General features: G+C 37.5%; 3 protein-coding genes across 10 annotated transcripts; 1 reads left to right on the forward strand and 2 right to left on the reverse strand.

Annotated features, from left to right (window-relative positions):
- Window positions 1-3611: 3611 nt before the first annotated feature.
- nr2f6a (nuclear receptor subfamily 2, group F, member 6a) lies at window positions 3612-11710 on the forward strand. 6 transcript variants are annotated; one of them, XM_079612674.1, is made up of 5 exons: window positions 3612-3784; window positions 4804-5406; window positions 5506-5600; window positions 7581-8144; window positions 9112-11710. In XM_079612674.1, exons 2-5 carry the CDS (start codon window positions 5135-5137, stop codon window positions 9384-9386), a joined length of 1206 nt encoding a protein of 401 aa, XP_079468800.1. In that variant the 5' UTR covers window positions 3612-3784; window positions 4804-5134; the 3' UTR covers window positions 9387-11710. The 6 variants fall into 6 exon arrangements, with proteins under 6 accessions (XP_079468800.1, XP_079468803.1, XP_079468801.1 ...); XM_079612677.1 differs by having other exon boundaries at window positions 7584-8144; XM_079612675.1 differs by having other exon boundaries at window positions 3648-4222.
- Window positions 11639-16595, reverse strand: LOC306998515 (occludin). Its single transcript, XM_079612673.1, has 7 exons — window positions 15720-16595; window positions 14718-14882; window positions 13103-13236; window positions 12798-13004; window positions 12505-12676; window positions 12318-12359; window positions 11639-12055 (listed from the first exon to the last, which is right to left on the reverse strand). The coding sequence occupies exons 1-7, from the start codon at window positions 16461-16463 to the stop codon at window positions 11909-11911; spliced, it is 1611 nt and encodes a 536-aa protein (XP_079468799.1). The 5' UTR covers window positions 16464-16595; the 3' UTR covers window positions 11639-11908.
- Window positions 16596-18420: 1825 nt separating this feature from the next.
- On the reverse strand, window positions 18421-22051 carry LOC306998514 (MARVEL domain-containing protein 2-like). 3 transcript variants are annotated; one of them, XM_079612670.1, is made up of 6 exons: window positions 21657-22051; window positions 20161-21244; window positions 19422-19627; window positions 18941-19112; window positions 18791-18841; window positions 18421-18684 (listed from the first exon to the last, which is right to left on the reverse strand). In XM_079612670.1, the coding sequence occupies exons 2-6, from the start codon at window positions 21232-21234 to the stop codon at window positions 18553-18555; spliced, it is 1635 nt and encodes a 544-aa protein (XP_079468796.1). In that variant the 5' UTR covers window positions 21235-21244; window positions 21657-22051; the 3' UTR covers window positions 18421-18552. The 3 variants fall into 3 exon arrangements, with proteins under 3 accessions (XP_079468796.1, XP_079468797.1, XP_079468798.1); XM_079612671.1 differs by having other exon boundaries at window positions 20161-21298; window positions 21657-21789; XM_079612672.1 differs by having other exon boundaries at window positions 19422-19624; window positions 20161-21298; window positions 21657-21771.
- Window positions 22052-23298: the final 1247 nt, after the last annotated feature.

The following is a 23298-nucleotide window of genomic DNA, read 5'->3' on the forward strand; positions in this document are numbered from 1 at the left end:
GTATGTCCTGCCAAAACAGATCCTTTTGTTTGACAGCATGCTGGCACTTGAGAAAGCACATGGTTGACGGTTTGACTACGTGCTGTTTTGAACAGTCATTCAGAGATGGATTTACGATATTATGCGATTATTTTTATTCCAGAAATAATGCTCAAATTATTATGTAAAAGATGCTCTAAAAAATTCTGATTGACTCCACATTCCTGCATGCAGTCTAATATTCTTCCTGACGTATGAGGATGTGGTTTGTATATTGTGCCATACTAAAACATTACCTTTGACCAAAGCATTTCAGTCAATGGCCAGTTTTAGTTTTAAACATAATGTAATTTGGAGTTACTCACCATAACCTTGGTGCTTTTATATATTATGCTGTAGTTGTTGAGCCATGTTTCTAAACATTGTAGTTATTTTTTCTGATATCTTACATCCGTCGGTGTATGAATGGGTGAATGTGAGGCAATGTGTAAAGCGCTTTGGTGGCCATTGGGTCTGTGAAAGCGCTATATAAATGCAGTCCATTTACCATTTAAAGAGCCAGATAATAAGAATAATTTTGAAAGCATGTGGCTTTCCTGCCAGGAATTGTTGATGTGCCACCCCGATTCCAAGAGGAAGGAGTAATTCATAGCTGTGTCTCAGAGTGACAAACGCAGAAGGCACTGTCTGGACACTTCTTAGGTAAACTACTGAACAAATGAAGGAAATCAGCGATAAACACAGATGGATACACATCTGCTGACATTATCAAGAATTAATCGTCCTGTTTATCTGTTTCTAAAATACGCCTGACGTTAAAATTATCATCATCTAACAAGAGCCCCTCACACGCTGTTGTTTCAAATGTTTCCAAATCCCATAAGCTTGCCAAAGCACACATAACCTCATTAACCTTAAAACATGTGTGCTTGTATTATGTTACTGCACTGACAAGACTTTACATAACAACAAAAAAAGAAAATAGAAATACCTATAAACATAATTTAAAAGTGTGATTCAGGTTGGTTGATCTTTTTTACACAGTAATTTAGGGATTCACTCTTAACCCAATATTTGGATGGCATCAGGAATTATTGGTGATTGGTTTGATGGTTACCTAAACTGCCGTTGAGATTGCTATTACCATAGTTCTCTATATAGACTTCATTTGGATAATCAAAAAACAGAGTTATGTTTTTAGCCACAGCGTCAGCATTTCAACTTTTCAGATAAATCAGAGAAATAATGACTTAGTCTGCTTGGAAACTTGAATACAAGTATTTTAACATACAATAGATTTACATCAACTTTAAGACCTGTGAACGTAGCATCTGAATCTAACCACTAGAGGGAGATATTTCCATATATCACTGAACAACACTGCTATAGCATTGTGTCAGTTAACAGACTAAAGTAAACTCAAATTAAATTAAAAATAATTAAATAAATATTGAACTGCTAAATAAAATTTAAAATTCCCTAAAATAAAATGTAAACAATTTTTTTATTTTTTTTTATATATAAAATAAATATATTATTTTATTGCAAAAGAAAAGAAAAGAAACATTTTATTAAACTTCCTTGATGTTCCAACACGCTTTCAGGGATCAGTACTTACAAGTCAGTAAGTAACAGCTGCAGCTCTACCCCACATCCTAATAGAGATCAATCACATTCCTGAACCCTGGGGTCAAAGGTCAAATAAACACCCATTTTGTGCAATGCACATAACACAAGAAAGCACTCTCAGAGCTGTGCTCCCCTTTTCTTTTGTGCACTCTCTAACACACACACATGCTCACATAAAAACAATATTTGTTTGTGTGTGTGTGTGTGTGTGTGTGGGGGGGGGGGGGGGGGGTACTTTAAGTTTAAAAAAAAAAGTACTTTTTCACTTAAAAAAAAGTAAAAAAGGACCAAATCACAAAAAAAAAGAGTCGATAAATGGATGATGCCAAATCAGCTTGCTGCTGGTTTCGTTGAGCAACCAGGGTTTTGTTTCTAGCTAAGAATATGATTTCCCAAAAAGAGTTGAGAAGGAAGCAGAGGTTGAGTGAGGGCAGCAAATGAAATGTTTTTCTCTTGAGTGTGACCCCTGAATAATTATACGAACTGGTGGCCAAGATCTAAATCTCAAAACAAAAGACAGCTGTCTCCTGGATCAACAACAAGATGTACAGCCTGGATGGCTTTCTCATTGTTCGAAAGTAATAAAAAATGTAACGTAAAGAAATTGTACTTTCCTTTTTATACAGGACACAGAGCTGAAACTAATGGCATTTAAAAATGTGTTCCATAAATCTAGTGTCCTTTTTTTTTTACATTATGTTTTTATTTTTAATTATCCAGTAGTGACTCCTTGTCAATTTCACTAGTACTTCAGGACATATTAGTACTCAGTGAAAAGTATAGTAACACATAATTTGAATTACATTTGGGATCTGTAGTTCCTTCACTTCCAACTAGCATGCATATCAATTTCTTACCAGTATTCTAATTATTGCTGTCAATTTCTAGTTTTACTACATCTATATTCATATAGGCCTACTACTAATCTTACTTAACATATTTACTGTTAGTAGCTATCATTAGACATTACACTGTAAAAAGCAGTGACCGGAAACTGTTGCTTAAAAGAACTATTTCTTCCTGATCCATTATTTAGTTAATGTGTGCTTAGGTAGATTCAGCAATATTAAATAATATTTTTGACTTGAATAAATAACCAATGAACCTAGATGTTACCGTTTTGTCCTCAGTGTGGTTGTTTTCCACTTGTAACATTTATAATCTTACTAATTTTAATTGAAGTAGGCTATAAAGTAACTTAAAACATTTTAAATTATTACAAATAAAAATGCAGTTTTAACTAATGTTACTAGCAGAGTTGGGTGTAATGCATTACTAAGTAATTAATTATGTTTCCCTTGAAAAAGTAAAGGGATTACTCATAATTTTTCTGTAATTTAATCAGTTACTTCTGATGTAATTGTATTAAATACTGTATAGACTATAGAACAATTTTATATAAAACCTTCTTCCTTTAAACACTTTGGTCAGTTCAAAAATAATTTATGCAATTTTATATTATTTATTTGAAAGAATTACGAGAGAAGTTTTATTTCATAATAGTTGAGGTAAATGTAATGAGCTAGTTTACTTTTTTTACTCAACACTGTTACTGGTAACTATTGGGAATTTAGGATAGACACATTATTGTCTTAGAGACAACATATAAAGCTGGAATAGATACTACATACTGGAATAAGTAGTGGCCTAGTATCATCTAATTAGTTCTTGTAAAAAATAATAATAAAAAAATACAAGTCACCATTGCCAGTAACAAAAATAAATACTTCCTACAAACAGAAATGTTTAGTCCGATTTAAAATCATTAACGCTATTAATAATATTCTAGAGTAGCTTATCTAGCCGGTGCATGGCAACCGACTACATGTTCTCTCAAGGTATTTACAGGTTTGGCGTCCTTTAGGCATATTTGCAGTCCTTTGAAGCACGCCCGAGGTCACTGATCTCTCAGGAGCAAAACACCACATTCTTTTTTGTGTGCCCAGCAGTGCTGCTCTTTGACTTCTTTGCCCATATAAGGCAGGAGATACCATGGCAACCGTGGGCTTGAATAGCTGTGTCAAATCCCTCCGAACCCCCCCGCCCCTCACTCACACACACACACACACACACACACTCCCTCACAGGCACGCGGCGCGCGCACTCTACTGGACACTGGCTCGCGCTCTCTCTTGTCCTTCTCAAGCCCGCGCGACTTTTGCACTCCCAAAAGCAGGTAGGGATATTGAAATATTCCCGGGGTTTTGCCGCCGTTAACGACACGCTATCTTAACACTCGAAGCGTCAAAGGTGAGCGGAAATAAAAACAGTGTTCGCCGAAGTCAGGAGTGAGGTATGTCGCTAAGCTATGGCTCCACCCCTCCCCCTGCTTGATGATCGCTGGAGGTTAGGCCGCATGTCTATTACTAGCTCTCATAAAAAATAAAAACAAGAAACGGGTCATTTAGCTCCGGATCACGGCCAAACAATTAACACGAGCTTACGTTAGGGTTAAACCCGTTTCGTTTTTGATTTACTCGTTCAGCGCCACGGTAACTGTTAGAGGGACTCCAAAAGTCTGTCCTCATTTCACAACAAACAAGCGCAGAGAGCACTTCCTTGAACAATCAGTATCGTGAACGAAGACGCTGCTCTGCTCCGAGATATTTTATTAGTATGTGATTTTTTTTTTGTATACTTAAGACGGTTTTCTTTTGTAATATCAGTTTGTAATATGTGTTTATTCTGCTCTTCATTACTTGGTCTGGCAAGGTTAGACATTTTTGTAAAATTTATTGCTAATCTAACGTTACTCTGGCTACAAGCGTCAAGTGAAATTATTATTTTTTTTAAATGCGTTTGTTTATATATGTATATATATGTGTGTGTGTGTAATTCCTATTATCTATACGTTTAGTAAAGGCCACAGCATATAGAGCAAAATTAAACTAGTTAAACTGTCAGGGTTTTTTGCTATCCTGAAAAAACGTGAAATATTCAGGGCAAGAAAGGTCATGGAAATTTCTGTAGGGGACATACGTGTTTTTAGTTAATTTGCCATTACTTAAGTGCTTCCTATGCTAGTAATTGTTTTTTTTGGAGTGGAATTTAGATGTTAAAATTTCAGTAATAACAATAGAAAGACAGAGAAATTGAGTGGTCCGAAAGCGTGGAAACTCTGAACTGCTTGATAATAACAAGTGAAGAACAATTCCATGGTTTTGACTAACCTCTTTTTTTCTTTTTTTTTCACAGGTCTTTGATTGAATTGGAAACTAGCTTCCAAATGACACGTTTTCCAAGGTGTGACTAAAGAAGCGGGAGCAAAAGGTGAATATGGTCAGTCAGGGAGGCAAAACAACATGCACAGCCTGCTGCATGAAGAACAAAGTTGACTGACTCAGACATTGACTGTCTGAGCCTAAATGTGTCAGACGAAGCTGTGGACAATTACCAGATCTAAAGGCCTTCAGAGCTTCTCATTTTAGAACACACAGCTGTCAAAAAAAGGGGTCAACTGAAACTCTCTGTGCCAACAGCACGTTTGGGAGTATTTTTCCTCCTTGGTTGTGCTGAGAACTAAGCAATGGCCATGGTGAGAGGGGGGTGGGGAGATCCCAATGGGGAGACTAATGGACTTGGTGGTGACAAGGGTTACCTGAGGGGAGATGAGGAAGACGGGTCACCACAAGGAGGCGGCAGCGACATGGAGGCCGGGGACGATGATAAAAGTTGTGTGGTGGACTGTGTGGTCTGTGGTGACAAGTCCAGTGGGAAACACTACGGTGTGTTTACCTGCGAGGGCTGCAAGAGCTTCTTCAAACGTAGCGTCCGACGAAACCTCAACTATACCTGCAGGTAATGGAGCGAACTTCAGCGCTGTTTATGTACGTGCTAGTTGATGTTTTCAGCATGTTAACTTCCGTTTCAACATTAAGCTTTTCTGGTTCTTTTCAGATCGAACCGAGACTGTCAGATTGACCAACATCACCGCAACCAGTGTCAATACTGCCGTTTAAAAAAGTGTTTCCGAGTGGGAATGCGCAAAGAAGGTAACTCTATCCTGCTCGTCATTAAACCAGTCGGAATGGCTTTCCGTCATGGTTTAATCCACACAGATTCAATCAACTGATCCACTGATTTGTCAACATGTTATAGAATGTATAGTAAACAACGTAAAAAAAAAAGAAATCTCTTATGCTCACTGCTTACTTTATTCAACCAAAAATACAGTGAAAAAAATATTTTGTGAATATTACAATTTTAAAAAGCTGTTTCCTATTGTAATATATTTACAAATGTAATTTACTCCTGTTATCATTACTCCAGTCTTCAGTGTCACATAATCCTTCAGAAAGCATTCTAATATGCTGATTTGATCCTTAAGTAAATACTATTATCTGTTAAAAAGTTGTTTTGTAATCAGGATGGGAAATTAACTGTGGCTGGTGGATGCCTAATTTTACCAGCCACTTATTTTTTTTTTCCCAGCCACTTTTTCCGGAAATCAAATTTATAAAAGAAAGTGCACTAGCATGTTTTGAATTGCTTCAATACACTATTTTTTATTATTAATAATACATATTTTATTAATATAGGCAAATAAATAGTGATGTGAAAAAAAGCCTGCTGTGAAAAAAGATTTGCTGCTTCCATAGACACCATTGTGTATTTTACAAACTATAAATTTATTGTTTTACTATAAATTATATTTATTTAAATGTCTGAAACCTAAAATAAACATTATGTGGTCTATGACAAGCACTGAGCGCGTCCGTCTTTGGCTCAGCGCCAGCCATGGTGTCATGTCAATGTACATTCGCTCCTTAGTGGTCAGCTGCTGCAGAGCGTGCCAAAATCGAAATTGCTGATGAGATGTAGAGGAAAATATCTAGTGGAAAATGAGAATGTTACGTTACTTGCACGCTATTGGCTGGTCAGTGGGAACTGCACGAACCAATGGCAGAGCAGCGTAACTGCGCGAACCAATCGGTGTAAAGCCCGCCGAACTGAGTGCAGGGGAATTCGCCTTTAAGAGATGCTTGAATTGCCATGGATTCAGGTTTTTATCGACTGAAGTGACGATCGCTAGTCATTCGCACCCGCCACTGTGGCTGGTATACAAGGCAAAGTCACCCGCCACTTTGAAAAAGTACCCGCCATTGGCTGGTGGCACCTGCTAATTTCCCACCCTGTTTGTAATATTAGACATTATACATGACCGCTGTCACTTTGATAATAAAAATTAATGCATCCTTTGTGAATAAAAGTATTCCATTTCTTTAAAAAAAAATCGTACTGACCCAAAACCTTTGAACAGTATTTCCTGGAGCGCAGGTGCTTTAACTCTACTGAGTCTAGCGTAAATTATATACACAAATTGTGAGTTTGCAGTTTGAACTACTGAATGTGACTGGTACCACAAATTTAATAATCATAGTCTTTTTACTGCATTGTTTTCACAGACTACATGCAAAACCAAGCATACAGCACAATTAGTGTAGTCCAGTTTACAAACATGACCCTTATGAACAGGTTCTTTTAATTAGACTCACAAGTTACTGGTTTGAATCAGTCTTACTAAAGTAATTGGTTTGTAAAGCAAAATGCTGCAGGAAACACTGTTTTATATTTGATATTTAGAGGGAAGAGAGAGCTGTATTTTAAGCCGACCCAGATGGTGTTTGTTTACCACATTTGCCAGTGCACATGATGAAACTTGCATTAGGGCCTGATGACCTATATATTTTAGGTTTTGCTTTTAAAATGAAGTGATCTTCAGCTATATTGAACATTTTCATTGCTCATTTATAAAGTCTCTGGAAGTTTGACTTTAGCAGTGTTTCCAGTTTTTTTTTTTTTTTTTTTTTTTTTTTTTGAGTGCTTGTGTAATCAGGACTTAGATTTTTCTAATCCCTTCAGACTCTGCAAGATGTTTTGTGATAGCAAAAGAAAGGGTTGTTGGAAAAGTCATCTATCAAGCATTTCAACTCCATCACGACTCTCCCCTTCTCTTCCCTCTCCCCCTTTAGCAGTTCAGCGTGGACGCATCCCACCTTCGCATTCGAGCCTCAGCCCATCCACGACTCCAGTGGGCGGTAATGCCGGGAGCGGCGTGAGCGAGTTCTACAACGGGCAGCCGGTCTCCGAGCTCATCTCCCAGCTCTTGCGGGCAGAGCCCTACCCCAACAGCCGCTACAGCCATCAGTACAGCCAGCAGATGCAGGGGGGCGGAGGATCGGCCATGGGCATCGACAGCATCTGTGAGCTAGCTGCGAGACTCCTGTTTAGCACCATCGAATGGGCCCGAAACATTCCTTATTTCCCTGAGCTGCCTGTATCTGAGCAGGTGGCCCTTCTGCGGCTCAGCTGGAGTGAACTGTTTATCCTTAACGCAGCCCAATCCGCCCTGCCCCTGCACATGGCCCCGCTGCTCGCCGCCGCAGGCTTTCACTCCTCTCCCATGTCTGCCGAGAGGGTGGTGTCCTTCATGGACCAGGTGCGCATCTTCCAGGACCAAGTGGAGAAGCTGACCCGCCTACAGGTGGATACAGCAGAGTACAGCTGTCTAAAGGCCATAGCGCTCTTCTCACCAGGTGTGTCAGACACATTACTCGGATTAAACTACATTTAACCAAACACAATTGGATCTAAGATTATGCAATACATATATGTTACATCCAAAATGGTAAAGAATAATAATTAATAGAATAATGAGAATAATAACGGCAGTCAAGTTTATAACTACTGGCACCATCTACTGGATAAGAGAAAATCTCTGTTTTCCTTAATGTTTCTTAGATGCATTTTGAAGCATCTTTATACCTAACATATAAGACAAATTTATAGAGTAAATAAATTCATTATTTAGACTTGTTTATTCTTTCTTTCCTGTACATGTTTAGATTTGTATTCATTATTTAAATGTAACCTTTAAATATATATAATATAGCCTAGTAAGAATAATCAAATATGTAATGTTTAATGTATAATGTTTTAAATGTGTCAAATCATATATTTAAATACATTTACAGAATTTCACACATATTTAAAAAAAATAAAAATTTATTCAGATCAATCAAAGTTTATTTTACAAAGAAAATTAGCTGGAATACAAAGTAATTACTGGAGATTATACTGTTGTAATATAATTCCAAGACGGCCATAAATTCATAAACACTTCTGCTGTAAAATTATGGCATGCAAAGCTAAAGCATAATAACAAATGTAAAAAATGACTGGTCATCACCTGGCCACAAAGTCTGGTCACCCTTCCACTATCCAACATTTGCATACGATTGGTCATGAAACCGCTGTTTCCCGCATCTTATTCACACCCTATTCACTAAGAATATTCAATCAATGTATGTAATTATGTAGTAAATACAGACTTAATTATTCATAACCGTCCATTTTTCAGATATCTAATCTGATAAAAAAATTCCACATACAACTGTACTAATCTTTATTGTTGAGCCCTGCACCTACTTTACAAGTTGAGCTACACAAAATCTAGTTTGAAACCTGTAACTAATATCTGCTGTTGCTCATGTTTATCTTTAGATGCGTGTGGGCTGACAGACCCAGCTCATGTGGAAAGCCTGCAGGAAAAAGCTCAGGTGGCCCTGACCGAGTATGAGCGCATGCAGTACCCCGGACAGCCCCAGCGCTTTGGACGGCTCCTTCTGCGACTGCCCGCTCTGAGGGCGGTGCCCGCCAGCCTCATTTCTCAGCTCTTCTTCATGCGCCTTGTGGGGAAAACGCCCATTGAGACGCTCATCCGTGACATGCAGCTGTCTGGCAGCTCCATCAGTTGGCCGTATGCTCCAGGACAATAATCATGATCAGATGTGACCACAGAACCAGTCTGAATTTTTTTTTTTTAAACCACACATTCACATCTGATATTGACTGTATTACCTAATGCAACAGGGTCAACAGTAGGGTTGGGTATCGAGAACTGGTTCCATTTTAGAACCGGGGATTCGATATGACGCACGCATTTCGATTCTGCTTATTGCTTCCTGACTTTGGAATATCGTTCACATGCCACGTTTTTTGCGCGTACACGTACATTATTTCAAATGTAGGCGCGTGGTAAGCGCGCTCATAAAAGAAGCGACGCACATGCGGTGAAAACATCTCAACTTTATAGAATGCCGCAAGCGCACACAGGTCATGTGACAAAAAACAACAGTCCTTCCAATGACAACATCAAAAGCTCGGCCGAACAGCTGGACAGGGCGGGTTTTTATTTCTCATCTCCATAAATATATCAAGTAGTAAATCTAATGCAAGGGCTAGAAATCAATTAATCCTTTGCTGATACTTCCTCGTCATCATGGAGAGCGCAGTTCATGGTTGCGCTTGTGGAAAGGAGGAGAAAGTGGCGCGGTCGCGCATTCCACGTGTTTTTAGACGCGATATGTGAACGGCCCCTAATTCATAATAAACTGAGAATCTATTTGCTTTAAAGTCGTTTTTGTTTTGTTTAAAATGAAGATCATGATTACATGCATTAGACAATTTCACAGAATACTGTTCGTCTATTTAAAAAAAAAAAAAAAACATTAATTAATTCAAACACGTTTAAAACAAATGAATTCAGTATCATTCATAAATACCTGTTTAATTAATGGATGATTCACTGTTTTTTAATGAAAAGAAAAAATGAACAGTTGATTTTTGCCACCTACTGGAGTAATAATGTAATCAACACAATCTTTATTTAAAGAGACTCCTTTTATTTGAGCCATTTTATTGGTTATTGCTTAAAATTGACAAGAATAAAAGGAATAAATATTTATTCAAGTATTTGCCTTCAAGTAACAAGAATCGATAAGAACCTGATTCGATAAGCAGAATTGGAATCGCTAAAATTGAAATGATACCCAACCCTAGTCAACAGTAGTAGGGTGAATTCAGTAGTACATTGCAGATGGCGTGATTTATGTTCTGTGAACTGTTTTATGATGCCCAGAAGCGTTCTTTAAAATTACTTGAGAAATACTGGTTATCTGCCAGCCAAGGGTAAGATGTTTGGTACAGTTTAATCACCAGTTATTAGTTATTGTGTGGAAATTGGTTAAAACCCAAAACAACAAGCTCTGTCTGTTGGGTGTGAACACAAGTCACTTTGGACTGTCCCTGGAGGCACCAGGAAATCAAGTCCCACTCATTCTCTGTTCTGCCCTGTCCTTGTGTACCAGAAAGCCTGAAGGAGGAAGTAGACATGATGACATCCAAAAACCCAAACAAACCAAACCGAGACAGTCAGAATTGGGACTTAAGCATTTATTTTGCCAGTGGTAACTACTTGGCATGTATTGTTTAGCTCTTTTACCCTATCAATGCTAATGGATTTTTTTGAGGAGACTGAAATTTGCAAAAGCTAGTGCAAAGATTGAATTATGTTTTGTGAAATTTCCATTTGACGGAATACTTGCGGACTGTATTTGTATGTTGCGTTAAGATACAAACTTATATCTTCAAGAATTATTCATATTTCTATAACGCACATTTGAGATAAATGACAGATGAAGTAGTCATGGCTTTTTTCTCTCCCCCAGATAGAAACCAGTTAACATTCTTCATGGAAGTGGTGTTCATCATGCATAAGACACTTGTGTCTTCTTATACATGGTTTCTATTCTGCTTTTATTATCTCATATACTAACCAGTTTATGCTAAACTGTTAATAGTCACATTATGTATCGTCGACCAAAAGAAATACCTCTACAGTCTGTTGAGACTCAAACGGACTCTGTTATTCACGGCTGTGTCAGTTTATTTCAAATTTATCTACACACTTGAGCTGCTCACTTTACACTAAAGAGGAGTGATTGGATCTATCTGTCTGTTATGTGTGTTACGAAGGCTGTTTTTGGCAAGAAACTGGCACTTCCTGTTTTGTCTTTTGTGCTCTGGTGTGGCGTTTCACCGGTGACAGCATGTTGTATTGGCTCTAGTTGTGAGATGTAAGTTTTCTAGCCTTATCATACATCTGAATGACTAATATTACCTCATATTTAGGCCTCGAAACATATCAGGCGGTCTAATATACATAAACGCATCAAAACGGCAACATGTACAGTTTTCATTTTAATATCTTTGTCTTTTTAAATACTTGTGTATGACAGCTTGATTAAACAAAAGTATCATACATTGAGTTGTGTACTTATGAGACTTTTTTACCTGTTTCCTATTAGAGTTTTATATTAAAATTGCAAAGATCATTGAATTTTACAGGAACATTGGAAATATTTACAATATCTCTTGCAACTTTACAGATACAACTTACTCGGCTTATTAAAGCCTATACCGACAGTGATGTACATTGGACATGCATACATGTACAGTTTCAAACAAAGAAATCCTGAGGATCAGAAACATTAGTCTTCTCTCTCCTTGTAAAGCCTCTGTCATAATTTTTCACTAGTTGCTTGATATGACACAGTTCCTGCCTTAGCTTCTTACACTGGAGCTTCTTGGCCTGGTATTCTGGAGACTATGAGAAAGGATATGGGCATTAGGGATCTACAGACAAACACAGTGACTAAAGAGCTGTTCACACCAAAGACGATAACCATAACAATAAAGATATAGTTCTAAAAATCTTTCTAAATATAAAAGAATAGCAGAGCCCAGAAAAATGTCTGCTAGTGTGGATGCTAATATAGTTATTGTTCTAGGTGTGAACATGCCTTAAAATCATTAGTGCCTAATACTGATGTGTAAAAACTGATCTGTAGTGAGTTTTTTTTTTTTACCCGCTTCAGATCCTTTAGTCGATTATATTCATCAGCTACAGCCTGTGATAGAAAGACAAAAGATATGGGTTGTATTTGAGTTTATATCATACTTCATACACCAAAAATGAGTTTACACAGCAATGCCATAGAAGAACCATTTTTAGTTTCATTTATTTATTCTTTATTAATGTTTTTTGTTGCCTACCTGGAACTTGGTGGACTCCTCATGGAGGGTGTCTAGCTCTCGGCTCAGTTTGTTCATTTGATCACTGATATCATCCATTTCTGCACAAAGGTTCTTGTAAACAGAGATGGTGACATCAAACTGTTTCTTGTGCTGCCTGCGCTGTTCATCTGTTGAAATTTCTGAATAAGAGCTGTAGCATAAAAAAACAATCAACAAGTAACTATATCTTGCAAAGCAGTCTGCTCTTAGAGAAGTAAAAGTGAATCAACAACATGAAGGATGATTCAGAAGTATTCCTGATGGAAACTCACTCCTCCATCTCATATGTGTGTAATTCAGTGGCTGAATCTCCACCGGTGGTGTAGCCTGTCTCACAGAGAACATCCTCAACCTCGAATGTTTCCGGTTTCTCTTGCACTGAGCTGCTTTGCACCTCAACCTCCTCCACAGGACTGGAGCTCATCCACCGATTCTGGTACAACGGCTCCGGGGAGCAGCTGTTCACATTCTCAGAATACCTTTAAAACAAAATGCAACGGCAATAAAACTAGTGTGCATTTGTACTTTGTAAGAATTTCTACTCCTGAACATAAAAAGGAAAGGAGGCCGCACTCACGCGTTGCTTTTGTACGCAGCCTCGCTGTAGACGCTCACTGTTCCCTCAGTGTAGGAGGTGAAGCTGTTCTCTGCTTTCAGGTGAGGGGAAGCCTTCTCTGATAAAACCACAGCGGGGGTGTATTGAGTGCTTCGCTGGAACACACCATGTATAAGTGTTAATGGAGCCAGAGAATTAAAGCAATTTGAGTCTGAGACTAAAACTACAAAATGACCCAAGCTACAGGCGCCCACTGATGGGAAACGAGACCAGACCGGAGGACGATCAGAGATAACATCGCAGATGTCTCGGAACAATACTGTATCTTAAGAGACCACTTGAGAAGTTGTACATCACACAATGCACTGTAAATCCATCACAACACAATTATCCCACCCTCGTGCACATGCATGACTTCCTCTAAAGAAGCGTGATTATTATAGCTTTCAGGAAACACTTGATGAGCGCTGTACATGGCACTGCTTGTTCAAAAATACCAGCGTATTGTCTTAACAACATGTGGCTGACAAACATCTGAGGTCATTTCTAGGAAACTCACTGCATATTCCAAGCTCACTTGGAAGCTCACCTCACAGTGAACCAAATAAAATAAACTGGTGTCTTTTAGTGAAAAATGTGTTATGTTTATGTATGCTATATGTATTTATTTCTCATAATTACACCAGATAGCAAGTTAAGGCCTACATTTAAATGAAAATATCACTTAATGGTCATGCTGTATCCATAAAATCCATAAAATCTCTGCCTATATCATAGTAACTGGTAACGCAAGTTATCAGTGACTGTCGAGAGGTCACAATTTGCTTACTGACTTTTATTCAGTATTCATCATGAACATAGTATCACACCTATTCCCTTCTTCAGAACCATTGTAAATCAGTGAATGATTAACACAAAAACAATGCAGATCATGTGATTGATTTTATTGTATGGCACTAGTGGTGACTGGTGTCAGTTTTAGTCTGCACAATATTATAAATAATGTGGTCCACAAATTCAATTCGTTAAACCTTTTCAAAATATATTACCATAGTCAAAATAAATTAATGACACATTTATAAATGAATTAATTAAATTAAAATATAAAATCTTTTAAACTTTAAGAAGAATTCTTTAAAAAACATGGTTTCCACAAAAAAAACTGCACAACTGTTTACTATGAGCAGCAAATCAGCTTATTACAATGATTTCTGAAGGATCATGTGACTCTGAAGACCAGAGTAATGATGCTGAAAATTCAGCTTTGCCATCAGAGAAATAAACTATATTTAAAATACATTACAATAAAAAGTTGTTTTAAATTGTAATAATATTTCATAATAATATACTGTTTTACTGTATTTCTTATCAAATAAATGCAGCCTTGGTGACAGGTTGTTTTTTTCCGTGGTAATTTCTTATATCACAGATATTTAGCTGCCTATAGTAACATAAAGCATGAGACAATTAAATAATAACCAAGTTTATGTTTAACTTTTAAATTGTGAACAGATGATCCATGCAAATACAGTCCTACACAGAATGTTTCGCAAAAAAACGTTCATAATACATTATATAGCCGCAGGCTTCATATTCACTGAGTGCGTCTTGTGAACTTCTTGTGAAATTTACTCACCCAGTCTTGTGAATTCTGGCTCCTGTCTGTTTTGAGGATGGGTGGTTCCTCCCAATAGATATTAGGTTTGCCATGATGCCATATTTTGCTTCGAGTCTTGTAGGCAAAATAGGCTGCAACCGCCAGAGCAATCATGACAAACAGCCCACAAACCAGAGCCACAGCCTAAAATTCAGCAGAAACACTTGTTTATAAAAAGAATCATGGTGCATTCATGTGACGCTACACTGCTAAAAAAAAATATTACTCAATATTTTTGACTGGTTTCAGAGTACAAATCTAAACATTCTTAAATCAAAGATACAATTATTTGACAAGTATTAACGGGATAGTTCCCCAAAAAAGAAAATTATGTCATTAATCACTCACCCTCATGTTGTTGCCGGGTGCAAAAAAAACAAAAAAAAAAACACATAATTTACCACTTTATTGACGAATTATTAATCTCTGTTTAAGAGTAAAATAAAGTGGTAAATTATGTTTGTTTTTTTGCGCCAACAAAGCACTGTTCGCTTCATAAAATTGAGGTTAAACCACTGGAGTCACATGGATTACTTTTATGTCTTTACTACATTTCTGGGGCTTGAAAATGGTAGTTGCGTAGCTGTCAACGGAGGGACATAAAGTTCTCAGATTTCATTGAAAAGATCTTCATTTGTGTTCCGAAGATAAGTAAAAGTCGTACAGGTTTGGAACGACATGAGGGTGAGTAATTACTGACAGAATACTCATTTTTGAATATTCACTATCCCTTTAAGCCTTGATTTCTGAAATTAATGATCAAACTTAAGTGAGTTTATACTTAAAACAAGAAAATATCTGACAATGCGGTAAGAAAAAGAAACATAATTAATCTTACCACATTGGTAGATATTGTTTTAAGTACGAAGTCACTTCTTTTTTTCAGAAAACAAGACTTCTCAAGTACATGTATATTAACTTTGTTTAGAAAATAGTTTTTTTCCCCATTGTACCGTGAGAATTATGTCTTGTCAAACTGACCTCCTCAGGATCCATGAAGCAGTAGTGATAGAGATATCGATTAAAGGATGGATATGCACCCGGGAAGCCTGTGCCGACTCCAGCGCTGATGCTGGGATTCCCTAATGAGGTCTGACACATCATCAGGATCGGGTTGTACAAGATGCTTTGTGAACTCTGGGCCATGGGATTCACCCCAATGACGAATATGATGTCTATAATACACTGAAGAATCGCCAGAACCACGTCCACCACAAAAACCGTCAGGTAAAACGTTTTTCCACGCACACACCATAACTTTGAAAAACTAACCACTAAGATGGCCAAAGATACTACAAAATTAAGGGCTGCCATTGAGATCATGGCTGACTTTGCCGAGTAGGGTGTCATGTAAGAGCTTTGATAGCCATAGGTTCCTCCATAATACCCAGATCCCATGCCATAGCCCCCGGATCCAGCAACATAGGCCCCCATACTGCCCTCGTAGCCATGCATATCCCAAACTAGAGTGGAAGCAACACAGGCAAAAATAACAAAACAGAGCAGAGCAGTCAGTCCCTCCATAGTTTTCACGATGCCAGGTGGCGAGAACCATCTGTAGAAGTGCTGAGGGTTTCCCTCCGTTTGAGGAGCATCGGGCACTGAAGAGAATAACCCATACTCGCTCCTTTGAGAGTAGAAACTTCTGGATGTGTACATATTTGATGGGGCAATGTAGTGTGGACTGTACTGAGGTGGGCTGTCATACTGCTGTGTGTCATACATGATTCATGAGAGAATCTGAAAAGAGAAAATGAGATCAACTTTAGATCATAAGATCATCTGGGCACAGTGCTAGCAGCTTTCTGAAGCCAAAATGACTCTTACTGCTGAAGTGGAAGTATGGAAATTATTAAAAATAAAATTGAAATAAAAAATGTAGAAATAAGCGCACAGCAAATATTAAAATGTAAACTGAAAATATAAATAAGATAATATATTAATAATAATAATAAAACCTATAATAGTATATATAAATAGTAAAATAACACTGAGACCACATTTCTCGACACTCATCGGCCGCCCTCAATTAACACCCATATTCTCAATTATACATCTGATAATAATTTAATAATCCCATTTATAAAAGTTTTAGTTCCGGTGTAGTCATCACTTCTGATTGGTCAATACGATCCAATAAAACCTGCACTTGAGACAGTGATATTGCTTTTATATAACAGTTCAATAAGTTGATATTGATCAACATTCATTGTAGACATTGCTACTTTGTCTATTATGCAAAACTATTTCACAATGAGACAAAGCATTAACCTGTCTGTCTCTAGAGCTATTCACAGCCTTACAGATTCTGTAAGTGTTGTTTTTTTAAGAATTGGTTTAATGAATGATTCAGTGACTAACTCATAAAAAACATTCACTTGTTCTGTTTCTGAATAAATCAAGTGTGCTTGAAGGAATCATTTGAATGAATGATTCAATGTCTCACTCATAAAGACAATCACTTGTTCAATGTAACCTGCAGAAAGAGTCAATGAAAAATCTCTATCACTAATACACAGACCGACAATCTAGAACACGCAAACAAAGACAATTGATACAAACCGCAAAAATTATACATTTTATCGCTACATTTGTTCCCTGTGATTACAAATGTACAATTGTGAGCACACAGCTTTACTCGTAGAGCTCCAGGAACATTTAAGATGGAAACCACCTCTTTAAAGCACAAACAACTCTGGTAGAGTCCAGCTTTATACATCACTCCCTTCATCGGCCTACTGCAATTCAGGCGAGATGCTCTGAATAATTCAGAGAAACATGAACAGATGCAGTCATTGGGGGTTTCTATGCTGTAAGTTTTTTTCTTCACATTTCTGTTGCATCCCCCAAGAGCAATATAAAGCCATTATAAGTGAATGACGCTAACTTGAATATTTCTAATACCGTACCCTCTTAGTTAATTATGCTTTGGAAAGATTGTGAGCTGCACACCTGTGGTAACTTGAAAAGAGTGAATAAATAATTCAAGAGCTGAAACTCAACCTAGCCGGCTTCATACAGCCTCACAGGTGCATGTTGAATGGGTTGAATGCAACATTGAATATAATTGTACAACTTTCCTCCTGAAAATAAACAGCTGTTATTTTAGATTTTGCCGATCAAACAGCCGTCACAACATCTCATCGGTTACATCAGAAGATTCACAAAGTACTAGGAGATGTCAGTGTTTTTGTACCGACTACAATCCATTCTTTAAAAAAAAAAGGTTGCCATTTAGCAGTAAATAAATGTTTTTAACAGCCACTGATCTTTTCCTTGTTTTCCTTAGTCCAGCTTTTCAAAGCTTGACAGTTTTTTGTCAAGAATTGTTTAGTGTGTGAGCTTCTCCGCTTGATGTGAATACCTGTGACAGCTGCTGCTCATGGTGACTCGTGTGGAAGAGACCTGGGCCTGAAACTCTAAACCCGTTGCTACTGACACTATCAGTCTTATTGGCTCCTCGGTGGGTCGAAAGTTAAGGTGGATGAGAAGCTGAGTTAATGATTGTTAATCTTCTAAAGTGCTTTAAAGCAACAGTCTAAGTCTGATTTCAGGCCATTTTGTTTTCGGTAAAATAGAATTTATTTACAAATTGTAATTACAATTTTAAGAGCCATAAAAACTATATATATATATGATATATATATATATGATATTTATAAAAAATATATATATATATGATCTGTGAAAGTAAAGTTTGTAGATTAGTTTAAGCCAAATGGCCTAATTTCTTTTTGTGTAATTTGTAAACATCATAATACAATAGAGGAATCTTAATGATACACAATAAATAATATTTTAGTAATTTAGTATTTTAGTAAAAACTTTTAGCAATTGCTGTCCTTTGTAGTGGATTTTGATCAAAATCACGAATCCTCATCTTGATGTGGCTTAGTTTTGCTTTTAGATATTCACACCGTTCCTTCTTCTCCAGAAAGTAGGGATCCTTGGGGAAGCACATAAGAAGTGAAAATTAACAACATTAAATAATTAGGCTACATCTCGTTTCTCACTTTGTTTTTGAAGCATTTTAAAGTCAAGAGTTGACTTACGCTCTTTTTTTGCTCATATGTTTTCAGTAAGCCATTGATTCTCTTTCTCTCCTAAATAAAACATCCACAAACAATTGAAACAACTTGTTTGAATAGGCTAATAAAAGGTAATACAGAGACAATCTAAATGACTCTAATATGACGGCTCACCTCAGGGTTTCTCTTGTTATTGATGAGCCGGCTCATCATGGTGTCTAATTCCTGAAACTTCATTAATGTGGCTGTGATCTCTCTGTGCAGTTCCTTGTACTCCTGGTATTGGTCATTAAAGACTGCTTTGTATTGCTCTCGATCTTCTATTGAATGAATTTCAGGATATTTTCTGTTTAAAAAGAAATACAATACAAAAAATCATAGAATCCAATGCAAGGATTGAGATAAGGGGTTTTGCCTACACACATGGTGCATTTCAAAGTAAATACCCAGAAATAGCATCATGAATCAAACACCACATTACACATTATCCATAAAGCTGTTAAAAGCCCTTTCTAAGGTTGTCTACATATATAACAGTTGGTTTTAAACCATTTATAACACCTAATATAGGCTACCCAACACCTGTTAACTTTGTTTGTCCTAAATATATCAATTATTTTTATTAGACCAGAAATACACAATGAAGAATACTAACATTATAAAATCAGCGACGACTCTGGGTTTAGGAATGTGTCCAATTGGAATAGCTCCAGTTAAAATCTTTCGCTCTTCAGCTCTCTCTGAGACATAAGCCAGCCTGCTCTCATTCACAAAGCTTTGATCCATTTCATCTTTGAATGAAATTTTCTTGGATCTAGTCGAGGAGCTGCCCATATTGGATGTGGATTTCAGAGTCTGCTGCTGTAACGGAAAGATAACAGCCATTGCAATTAGTACAACTTGATAAGAATATAGTGTGAATTTTGTGGAAACCGGAAATTTCATTTGTGTTAGTTAAAAGTGAAAAAAAAAAAAAGATCACTACTGTAGCGTTTTTGATGTTAAGAACCATTCAAACGACTCTTATGCTCCCCCAGGCATTTATTATTCTTTTAAATAGTAAAAACAGTAATATTGTGAAAAAATTTTTTAAACTTAAATCTCACATGATCCTTTAGAAATCATTCTAATATGCTGATTTGCTGCTCATGAAACATTTCCAATAATTATCAATGGTGAAAACACTTGTGCTGCTTAATATTTTTGTGGAAACTGCAATACATTTTTTTAGGGATTCTTTGATTTAAAAAAATAACATTCAAAAGTAATTTTTTGTAACTTTATAAATGTATTTTGAGTTTATTTTGAGTTTATTTTGAGTATTTTGATCAATTTAGTTAATTTTTTCTTACTGACCCCACACTTTTGGGCAGTAATTTAAAATGTGCATTTACCTGACTGTTCAGCTGGCTGGTCATGGCCTCCCTCTGACGGCGGACGGCTTCATGCTTCCACATTTTAAGGCATGCCAGGAAGCTTATCAAATACATGAGCAGGTTAATAAATATAAACGAAGTCCCAGCCATCTGACCCCCCTCAACACGACACAGATTAGACAGGACCGGGTTGACGCCAACCGTCATGAAGCAAAGCCCACCGCGATTCAAATCATTCACGTAGACGATACCCGCTGCCATGTACAACAACGAAAGGACTAGGTTCATAACAGCCTCGGTGAGAGGCCACCATTTGGAATCCAGAAGGATCGTTCGGTAATACATTGTTAATCCCAAAACCATCAGGATAACGGTCAGCATCCATGAGAGTCCAACAATGACCAACACAAAGGTTGTCATGGGTCCAGTGTAACGGTATCCTTTCACATCAGTGAATCCATAATTTGGCCTGTAATAGTTGGACCACTCACTGTCTCTTTGAATATATGCACATACACAGGCCAAAACCATCCCGCCGAATACAAGTTGAAGGCCAGCGAGCAGCCTCAAGAGGCCAGGCCAAGACTTCAGGTAGGAGTATTTTAACTGGTATACTTCTAACTTCTCAGCGTAGTACTCTGCCGGATGGATACTGGTCAGTTCGGATTCAAGGGTGTCATATGTGTACCCCACTGAACCTGGGGAGAAGTTTGGCTTGAGGTCACCAGAAAGCGTATCCCGCGCATCCCAATGTTTTCTGTCCAGCGATGGAGAAACAGGCGGACTACATCTTGTGCCGTTAGGTAGTATTTTAAATCCCCCTGAAGATGTTGAAAGTGATTCAGAATCAGCATTCTTCCATTTCTTCAACACACCAGTCCATGGTTTCAGAAAAATGTTTTTTTTAGTCTTCTCAGCTTCCATGTTTTCCTTCTGTTTGGCAGAACTGCACTGATCATGATAAGAGAAGCTTGAGTCCTCATTGTCATCATCATGAATTTTTGTAGGATCCTCCTCCGCATGTGCTCTGTTGAAATCTTCACTTTGAGAGGATGAGAAGTCATCTGAATATAATCTACTGAGGTCCGTCATTTTGTTGTAGCTGGTGAGGAAATCAGGGTCTAGTACACAGTCATCTTTAGAGAACTCTATCAAACTAAGAACAATACCTTTTTTTATTATAATCCCACTTCACAAATTGTCATTCACAAACATATTTAAAATTGTATGAATTATGAATAATAACATATCATAACTTAAGCATGTTGTGTTTGAGAAGCTGGTGTAAGCATTTAATCCAGTCCAACAGCTTCACCAACTAAACTTTGCTGATGGTCTTTTCAGCAGGCCCAGTTAAAAGCTGTATTTGCATTCAAAGTGCATCGAGTAGGCTACAGTCATAAACATGTCGTATAGCCTACAACAGTTTCCGATTATCAACTGTATGAACTTTGCTCTCTTAAGCATTTGTTCTGTAGCTAAAACATCAGACAAACAACAACAAGAATGCTTACCTTGTTGTCAGTACAGACTGTTTTTCTGTTAGTGAGTGTATGGCTGTGTTAAAATGGCTTCAGAAGTAAAAAGTGAGTCAGAGACACTGTGGCAGAAAGTCGGAGGAGATTAAACATTAAACCGGCAGAGGCCAACTCTGGTGACAGACACAGGCTGGCATTCAACTACCTGCTGCTGCCAATGAATGTTTCCCCACAGAAACTGGACTTGATAACATTCCTGTAACCCTCGAAGTAAATGATCCAAAACGACTGATAGTATTTCACGGGAATCATGTAACTACTTTAAAATGTATTAATCGTGTCGTGTTGTTTAGCCATCGAGTCTTTTTCTGTTATTCAGCACCTAATCACTAGAGGGCAGTAGATGAGTATTGACCAGCATAACTCCTCATGCATCAATGTCCGGCAAGCTACGTTTTAATGGATATGTTTTGTTACTTGTGTTGTCTGTAAAATAATTTCACTCCTCCCTTCTATTTACTGTGGATGTTGCTTTGCATTTGGTTTCTACAAGGTAACCGACGGCGACTACATTAATTGTTAAGGGCTGTACAAACACTCATCACTGTGAAGAAGGAATTCTTTATCAGTAGCCTAATAATCACGAGGCCTGTGAATTATATTTCAATAGCCTACTCCTGTACTGATTTCACGTTTCTTATTTTAACCCCAAAAACTTTAGGTGAAGGCCTAATAAAAGAGAAATACTCGTTAGATTAATAATCAAACATCATGACATCGTTGAATTGGTAAAATTTTGGTAATTCCAAACGAATGTGGTAAAATGGCAAGTCGTTGAACAATTTAAATAGTTCAAAAGTTCATTAAAAAATTGAAATAGGTACTCCATTTGGGCTCCTCAGATTGCCAGACTGGTGAAATCCTGTGGAGAACCTACAACTTTAGGGTCCCTTAAATTTTGTGCTTCCCTATTATGTGCTTAATGAGCTCCACATAAGTCTTTAATTAGGTTTCTTTCAACTTCTTGTAGAAACTTATGGACACCTGCCCTTTTTAAAAGGGGGCCTAGAGGTTCTCCTGAGGGTTTTGCAAGTGTGGCGATCTGAGGAACCTCAAATTACCAGAACACTTTAAATGGTATACAGCTAATTACATAAATCTGTAATAAATTTCAATGATCATCAATCTCTCTATGTTCGGTCAACGATGTGTCTGCATTCACCTTGGAAAATGTCCTAAGGGCCGTTTTTGTCCCAAGACAGTTGCCTGGGGTTTATCTTCATTACTCTTCAATTAAATGTTTATGAGGTCCGCTCCACTGTTAATGGGCATATGTCTTACTCTCACATGCTGTCATTACCAACTTGATGTGGCCCATTTTCTTCTCTCTTTTGGGATTGGCTCGAATGTCCCTACGCACCATTCTCACACTTCAGAATCTAGGTCTGCCTCCTTCAGCTCATCAAACTCATCAAGATTATATTTTTATTTCTATGAAGGGTGATGCATTGCATATTGACTTAATTGCTAAGACAAGACGTTCACAGGTTATTTAAAAATAACAGTGCTGGAAGTGCAGTACTTTAATATCACTTATCCACAGAAGCGGCTCTGGTAGGCTCCTTCATGTTTTCATCCTCATTTGAACATGTTCATCCAATATCACAGTGCCACAGTG

This window comes from Phoxinus phoxinus (assembly GCF_949152265.1).
Source record: "Phoxinus phoxinus genome assembly, chromosome: 5".
Lineage (NCBI taxonomy): Eukaryota > Metazoa > Chordata > Actinopteri > Cypriniformes > Leuciscidae > Phoxinus > Phoxinus phoxinus.

What these genes read in the sequence shown, in the direction of transcription:
- nr2f6a (XM_079612674.1), top strand. Translation starts at nt 5,135, where the DNA reads ATGGCCATGGTGAGAGGGGGGTGGGGAGATCCCAATGGGGAGACTAAT. An exon ending in AACCTCAACTATACCTGCAG is followed by an intron (nt 5,407 to 5,505) that starts GTAATGGAGCGA and finishes GGTTCTTTTCAG; the next exon opens with ATCGAACCGAGACTGTCAGA. An exon ending in AGTGGGAATGCGCAAAGAAG is followed by an intron (nt 5,601 to 7,580) that starts GTAACTCTATCC and finishes CTCCCCCTTTAG; the next exon opens with CAGTTCAGCGTGGACGCATC.
- LOC306998515 (XM_079612673.1), bottom strand. Translation starts at nt 16,463, where the DNA reads ATGTATGACACACAGCAGTATGACAGCCCACCTCAGTACAGTCCACAC. An exon ending in GCCAGAATTCACAAGACTGG is followed by an intron (nt 13,237 to 14,717) that starts GTGAGTAAATTT and finishes GGTGTGTTCCAG; the next exon opens with CGAAGCACTCAATACACCCC. An exon ending in AGGAGTCCACCAAGTTCCAG is followed by an intron (nt 12,360 to 12,504) that starts GTAGGCAACAAA and finishes TTTCTATCACAG; the next exon opens with GCTGTAGCTGATGAATATAA.
- LOC306998514 (XM_079612670.1), bottom strand. Translation starts at nt 21,234, where the DNA reads ATGACGGACCTCAGTAGATTATATTCAGATGACTTCTCATCCTCTCAA. An exon ending in GTCGTCGCTGATTTTATAAT is followed by an intron (nt 19,113 to 19,421) that starts GTTAGTATTCTT and finishes CTTTTTAAACAG; the next exon opens with AAAATATCCTGAAATTCATT. An exon ending in CATATGAGCAAAAAAAGAGC is followed by an intron (nt 18,685 to 18,790) that starts GTAAGTCAACTC and finishes TGCTTCCCCAAG; the next exon opens with GATCCCTACTTTCTGGAGAA.